Source organism: Aotus nancymaae, unplaced genomic scaffold (assembly GCF_030222135.1).
Source record: "Aotus nancymaae isolate 86718 unplaced genomic scaffold, 86718_ANA_hifiasm-v0.15.2.pri h1tg000286l, whole genome shotgun sequence".
Classification (NCBI taxonomy): domain Eukaryota; kingdom Metazoa; phylum Chordata; class Mammalia; order Primates; family Aotidae; genus Aotus; species Aotus nancymaae.
The window spans coordinates 773275-781540 of record NW_026988701.1 but is presented as its reverse complement, the minus strand read 5'-3'; the positions used below and the strand labels follow the sequence as shown (position 1 = coordinate 781540).

Here is an 8266-nt window from a genome sequence, read left to right as displayed (position 1 = left end):
AGATCTACCACCAGCAGCCTTGCCAGGCAGTGCATACCTTGTGGAAGGGGCCTGGCCCAGGGGCAGGTCCCGCCCCGCTTCCCGTGCCCCCAACCCGGTGCCTGTAGCCCAGGGGCAACGGGGTGTGGGGTCTTTTAACTGAGAAGTTGTTCTCTCTGGGCGTTATTATAAAGGAAAAGGGAAGGGGGCAAAGATCCAGACTCAGGTTCTCCGGGGACAGCGAACCCAGAGGCGACCCAAACCCAGTTGCCGCCCAGCACTGGGACTCGATGCCAGCGCCAAGGGAGGATGGAGGAATGCACCAGCAACCAGCGGCCCACCCAGCCGGGCGGCGGGACTCGAGTGCCCTCCAACCCCCAGACACAGCCTCTAGCCGGCACCAGGTGGCCATTCGCGGCCAGGCTCCCCAACCCAACCCAGGGATGCGGGAACCGGCGCCTAGTACCCGCTGCACGCCCCCTCCACAGCTCGTGGGAGCAGGAAGTGGCCCGTAGGAGAGGAGTGGGGCCGCTGGGCTGCTCCCCTAGACCCCAGCAACAACCGCCTCGCAGCTCCGCCGAGTACACAAGGCAGCGCTCCGGAGCACTGGGGCCGCAACCTCCGGCCGCCCACTACGCGTCCGGGTGCCTGCAGCGCCGCGGGAGACCCCAGGCTGCCGCCGCCTGCGAGTCCGGCAGCCTGAGACCCCCAGCTTACCTGGCCCGGGTGCGGAGCTGCTGCAGCGTGCTGTCGTCCCGCGGAGTCGCCGTCTGCTCCGTCAGCGAAGCCGACCTCCTCAGCGAGGCCGCGCGGAGCCGCACAAACCTTCTGCAGCGGAGCGGCCGCTGGCGCGTCCCGGAAGCGGCTTGGGCGCAGGCCCGTCCCGGAAGCGGCATGGGCGCAGGCGCGTCCCGGAAGTGGCAGACGGCAAGCGCGCAGGGCCGTCTCTACCGGGCGCACGCGCACTGACCTGAGCCTGCGGGACTTGCGCGGCCAACCGCTCGGGTTTCACGCCCCAGTGATCCGAGAGACGGTGGGGTGAAGCGGCCAGACTGGGCGGCCGGTCTGGCAGCCTCAGGTGAGTGCGCGTGTGCTCGGTGGAGGAGGCCCTGCGGGCTTGCCGTAGGCCGCTTCCGGGACGCGCCCGCGGCTCTGCAGCTTCGCGGCTCCTTAGCAGTGGGTGTGTGCTGCTCGGCCCGGGCTCCCAAGAGATCGGCTTCGCGGACCGAGCGGGCGGCGACGGGGCAGGACGGCAGGGCACTGAGGCAGCCCCGCGCCCTGGCCGGGTAAGCTGGGAGGCCCGGGCTGCCTGACTCGCTGGCGTTGGCAGCCTGGGGCGTCGCGCGGCACCGCAGGGACCCGGACGCGTAGGGGGCGGCGCGGAGGTTGCGGCCGCAGTGCTCCCGAGCGCTGCCCTCTGGGTTCGCCGGGGCCGCGGGGCTGCGGGGCTGCGGGGCTGCGGGGTGGTTGTTGCTGGGATCTGGGGGTGCACCTGGCAGCCCCACTCCTCTCCTACTGGCCCCTTTCCCCTCCCACGACCGGCGGGCGGGTGCAGCGGGGACCTGGCGGCTGTTCTTGCATCCCGGGCGGGACACCGCAGCGAATGGCCACCCGGTGCCTGTTAGAGGCGCTGTCTCACGCGGGGGCGGGGCGCCCGCTGGAGTCCCGCTGGACTGGCCTGGCCGCTGGTGCGTTCCGAGGCCCCGCTTGGCGCCGGCTTCAAGTCCCACTGCCTGGCGGCAATTGGGTTGGTGTTGCCTCTGGGTTCGCTGCTCCCGGAGAACCCGAGCCCGGATCTTCGCCACTTTCCCTTTCCCTTTATAATAAGGCTCAGAGGGAACAACTTTTCAATTAAAAAAACCCACACCTGGTTGCCCTGGCTGCAGGCGCCGAGTTGGGGGCGCGGTGCGGGCCTGCCCCTCGGCCGGCCGGGCCCCTTTCCCACCGCAGGCACTGCCTGGCAAGGCTGCTGGTGGGAGATCTAGCCGCAGTTGGTCAAGGAGAACACTGAAGCCTCCGATCCCCAAGCAGGGCTCCACGGGCCGGGCAGCGGGCCTTGGTGTGCCCAGGCAGGAGGGAGCATGGTGGGAGGACACCCGCTAGGGGCGTGCCCTGCGGGACCCGGGTGGAGAACAGAGCCTTAGAGTGGACTGCCAGTCTTAACTTAGTATGGGGAGGCTCCAGCCCAGAGCTGGAAAATCTGGGTCCTGGTGCTGGTCCCGCCATAGAATCCTGTAGAGTGTGCTAAAAATCTACGAATTGTGGCCCTGCCTGGGGAATCAGAATCTCAGGGTTAGGTCTTAGAAAAAATAAATTTTTTAAGCATCATGGATGAAAACCATTATTTTATAGATGACATTTCTATGGCTAGCTCATGAGTCGATTTCCTTCTGAGGTTTAAACCAACACTTTGACTATTTCAGCAGCAGCTACGGGAGGAGGCCATGCACCTGAGGCAGGAGGTTGAGAGAGTGGCAGGAGAACTCCAAACCCAGCTGGATGAAAATAAATGCTGGAGTCACCTGTACCAGCAGCAGGAAGAAAAGATTTGGAAGCAGAATGGTAAGATCTGGGACCAGGAGCACAAGATGCTGGAACAGCAGGAGAAGATACGGGTCCAGGAGCACAAGATCCGTGAGCAGGGGCACAAGATGCTGGAACAGCAGGAGAAGATCCGGGACCAGGAGCACAAGATCCGTGAGCAGGGGCACAAGATGCTGGAACAGCAGGAGAAGATCCAGGAGCAGGCACACAAAATGCGGGAGCAGGAGGTGAGGCTACGGGAGCTGGAGGAGACACTGTGGGAACTGCGGTGGAAGGCCGAGCTCTAGGGCAGCAGGCACAGGCGTGTGCAAACCCTGGACACCATGTAGGTCGACCTCATCACAACTTTGCAGGTGGTGGATGGCTCCCTCTGCTTTTCCACCAGTCTGTGGCCTACAGTTTAAATGGTAGGAAGAAGGCTGTGAGATTTGAGGCTGGGGAGGGACGGTGCTCTAGGCAAGGGAGGGAGTCACTTAGTCCTGGAGCAAGGGGCTAGGGGCTTGTGCAGGTGACAGAGCCCCACAGTGTTCTGGCTACGTTATGGGCCCAGAATCTGGAAGCTAGCCACTACCTGCCCTGATGCCTATCCTGCTGGTGGAGCTGAAGAGGCTCAGAGTCTACATCGGCAGAAGCCAGACCAGTTCCTGGGTCTCCTGCAGCAGTATGTGGCCACCTATCAGCAGCTGACCACACAACACATATACTCACCTCTCACAGCACATATATACCATGCCCACCTCACACACCCCACGCCCTTAACCCGTATACACCACACACACAGCACACATATCATAACCACCTCACACACACCATACATATATCCTACCCATCTAACACACATACCCCATACACACCACACAACACACATACTTACCTCTCACACCACATATTTACCATGCCCACCTCACACACCCCACACCCTTAACCCATATACACCACACACACAGCACACATATCATAACCACCTCACACACACCATACATATATCATACCCATCTCACACACATACCCCATACACACCACACAACACATATCACCTCTCACACCACATATATACCATGCCCACCTCACACACACCATACACTTGACCTATATACATTATACACACCCACCTCACACACACCCATATACACTACACACACACCACACACATATCATACCCACCTCACACACACCACACATACCCATATACACCACATTTATCATACCCACCTCACACACACACACACCCCATATACACCACACGCATATGATACCCACCTCACACGCCACACACATCATACCCACCTCAGACATGACACACACTTAACCCATATACACCACACACACCACACACATCATACCCACCTCACACACACAACACACTTAACCTGTGTACACTACACACACAACACACATATCCTACCCACCTCACAGGCACCCCATATACACTATACAAGTATCATAACTACCTCACACTCACCACATACCACATATACATCATACCCACCTCACACACACCACACCCTTAACCCATATACACTACACACACACCACATACGTATCATACCAACCTCCCACACACCCATCGTAAATATATCTCATACACCACACACCACATACACACCATGCCCACCTCACACACCCCACACATTCAACCCATATACACCACACAAATCATTCCCTCCTCACATACATACAACATGCACATATGCACATATCAAACCCACCTCACACACATACCCCATACACACTGCACATACTCACCTCACACACTACATAAATAGTATGCCCGCCTCACACACACCACATACTTAACTCATGCACCACACACAGCACACATACCATGCCCACCTCACACACACCATACACATATCATACCTACTTCAGGTACACCATACACTTAATCCAAATATACTACACACACACCACACACATATCATACCCACCTGACACACACCACACACAGCCCGTATACACCACACATATACCACAAACATATCATACCCACCTCACACACCACTCACCACATATATACCATGCCCAGCTCGTACACACCGTACACATACCATACCCACCTCACACACCACACACACTTAACCCATATGCACCACACACACGCCACACATATTTTACCCACCTCACACACACCACATGCCACCTATACACCATACCCACCTCACACACACCACACCCTTAACCCATATACACTACATACACACCACACATATATCATACCCACTTTAGATACACCACACACATAACATACGCACCTCACACACACCACACACTTAACCCATATACACTACACACATATACCCACCTCACACACACCACACCCTTAACCCATATACACTAGACACACACCACACACATCATACCCACTTTAGATACACCACACACATAACATATGCACCTCACACACACCACACACTTAACCCATATACACTACACACATATACCCACCTCACACACACCACACCCTTAACCCATATACACTAGACACACACCACACACATCATACCCACTTTAGATACACCACACACATAACATATGCACCTCACACACACCACACACTTAACCCATATACACTACACACATATACCCACCTCACACACACCACACCCTTAACCCATATACACTACATACACACCACACATATATCATACCCACTTTAGATACACCACACACATAACATACCCACCTCACACACACCGCACACTTAACCCACATACACTACACACGTATGCCCACCTCACACACACCACACACTGAACCCGTATACACTACACACATATACCCACCTCACACATACCACATACTTAACCCATATACACTACACACATATACACATATATCACTCACATGTATATCACACACATATACACATATATCACTCACACACTGCACATATATCAGAAACACCTCTTACACACCACATATACACCATGCCCACCTCACACACCCCACACGTTTAACCCATATATACCACACACATATCCTTCCCACCTCACACACATACCACGTGCACACCACACTTTCTTCCCCCTTTTTTTTGAGCCCCTGAGCCACACTTATAGAAACTTAAACGGCCTGTAGTTGTTTCTAAGTACTACAGATGGGGCCACATGATGCAATTTTTACTTTTACTAGTCCAAGGAAAAATGATTTTCAAATAACAGATAAAACATCATATGTTTGTTTTTGTAATCTGAATTTACTCTACGTAAAGGACTGCTCTTTACTGAAATAGAGGCTTTTCTAGTTTGCTTATTTTTCAAAATGTTCTTAGATGCCAAAATAAAAGGTTGGCAATTCTAGGTCAGTTCTGTGTTTTCTTTTCCCTGCTTCTTCTGCTTTTTTTTTTTTAAATTTACTGATCTAAGGAAGCAAAGAAAAGCTGGTTGTTTATCAGTTTTTAGTGTCTTTGTTTTTTAAAGCTTAAAAACACAGGGCAGTTGTCTGCTGACTGTACTGCCACACGGCATGGCCGTAGCCCAAACATGGATGGGGAGCTCTTACTGCTAACGGAGTAGGAAGAGGAAAAGGAGCCAGGAACAAAGCCTCACAGCCTGCAGTCCCTCCCCACAGCCTTCAGAAGTGCTGCTCTGGATTCCCTTTCCTCTCCCAGATACTATCTCCACGAGTTCTCTTGCCAGGGAACTGTGCAGTGGTAGGAACACTGGCCTGGACTCAGTGTGGCTGCATGAGCCTGGTAGCTAACACGCACTCACTTTCTGACCCCAGGGAGATTGCCACTCCCCTAAAAGGATAATCTGTATTATCAATGGTGAATGTTAGGATTCCCTATCACAAGTTGGGGGAGAAGGACAGGATCCAGATCTACAACAAAGCCCGAAAAGGAGGAGTATCTGAGGGGTGGGAGTCAGGGAAAGCAGGGTTAGAGATTCCATACCTAAAATGAGGATCCTGTTTTCTTTCTCCTCTCATTTTTAGTATGTATAAAGCACTTCCTTTGTAAGCTGCAGCCCCAGGATGACAGAAACCTTTAATGTTTACATTTGCTAGTGACTGAGAATAGTAAGGCGAGTTTCTCCCTTGTCCATCCATATCTGTTGCTAGCTCAGCCGTGGCCAGAACAGCCCCTCCTCTGTGAAGTCTTTCTCGGTTGTCTGAACCAGAGGTAAGGGCTAGCTACTTACAACTTTGTGATCCCTTTAGTTAACCTGCTCCTGTGGTGTTTGTGGCAGCCTACCTTGAACTGTGTCTCTTTGTGTGATGTCTCATCTCTGCTCAGCTGTAAACTTAATCGGCTACAGCATCAATGCCTTAGGTAGTGCGGGCATTCAATAAAGGTTTGTGAAATGAAGGAATGAATGAGAAAGGCCTAAAATATTACTGTAAGTTGCAGAACTTTAATATAAATAGCCATTCTGCTTTTGTGTGGTTTAGTTTTCAGTAAATGCTCTATTACAGAACAGTGTGGTATTTTTACTATTGGATTAAGTTCTGCCTACCTCTGCCACTCTGTCTTGGACAACCTGGGTTAGAGTTTCTTTGTTGGAAAATGGAAAAGATAAGACAACAGGGGTTCTCAAAGTTTAGTGTATGGAAGAATGAAATAAGGTGCTTGGTAACACTGTAGATGTCTGGGCTCTACCCTCTAAAATTCGCTGGGTCTGGGGTGGGGCTGACAGCCTTCATGTTCAGTACACCCCCAACGTGGTCCTAATATACGTGGTCCAGGGAGCATCTGTTGAGAACCATTGAAAAAGACAAGCTCTAAGGTTTCTCCAGCTGTATTTTAAAAGGGTACTATGAGACATCTGTTTAGTTTATTCAAAAGATGTTTCGAAAGGTGTTCAGTTTATTTTTCCTATTGTGAGTTCAACATGGCAACAAATATAAATTATGAGCACATGCTGCATATTAATAGAAAAAGTATACTTTCAAGTTCTTTTAAAGGAGAGAACAATCACTAGGATATCCTTGTTTTAGTTGGGATACCCTAGTATAGCTTTCAGCCTAAAATCATTTTCCTGGGCATTTTTACCTTCTAAGAATTTCCATACTTGTCATAAGCATTTATTAATAGCGTTGTTAAGAGTGGATGTAAATTGTGATAATTTCACCACCAAATACACGAGACTGTCAAACCCTATGTAAATTTTGTCTATTCCTTTATAAACTTGAGGTGTAAATATTTTATTAATAAAACAAATCCACAAATTTTAAAAGCTTTATAAAAATGTAACCATTCATTGAAATACAGTTCTTTTATCATTGCAGGTATTCTCTTTTCTTAAAGCCATAGCCTCATAATTAAAGCCAGAAATGGAAAAAGGAAACTCTTATTCAAAGCCCTCCTTTTTCTTCTTTGTCATTTGGTCATTCCATTAAATGGCCTTAATAGAATAAATGATCCTGAAATTAAAAGGAAAAAAGAAGGACACAAACCACTTGACTGCTGAAAAGTTGTTTGTGTGTGGAAGGAGGTAGGGAAATGGTTGCTGCGAGGAATGTAGGGGATTATACTTATCTGATTTATAATTTTATGCCTCACTCATGATACAGAAAAAATTTAACCTCCAACTGAGGAGTAAATATAGGTTATTTGAGCAAGGATAAACAACATAGAGTGAGAAGGAACATAGAACATCATGCCACATTCCCTGCATTCCCTGTGCATTTCGCCGACTGCAGTCAACAAGGATCCAAGATCCTCACTTGCAAGTGTCCCAGGGCTGCAGGAAATGCACCCAGCATCACTGTAAGTCTCACAGCAAGCTGAGAGTTCAGAAGG

At 51.0% G+C, this 8266-nt stretch overlaps 1 protein-coding gene across 1 annotated transcript; it reads left to right on the top strand.

Annotated features, from left to right (window-relative positions):
• The first annotated feature begins 966 nt into the window (after nt 1–966).
• On the top strand, nt 967–7358 carry LOC135273137 (golgin subfamily A member 6-like protein 22). The gene is made up of 3 exons (XM_064372063.1): nt 967–1057; nt 2403–2750; nt 5943–7358. Exons 2-3 carry the CDS (start codon nt 2424–2426, stop codon nt 6036–6038), a joined length of 423 nt encoding a protein of 140 aa, XP_064228133.1. The 5' UTR covers nt 967–1057; nt 2403–2423; the 3' UTR covers nt 6039–7358.
• Nucleotides 7359–8266: the final 908 nt, after the last annotated feature.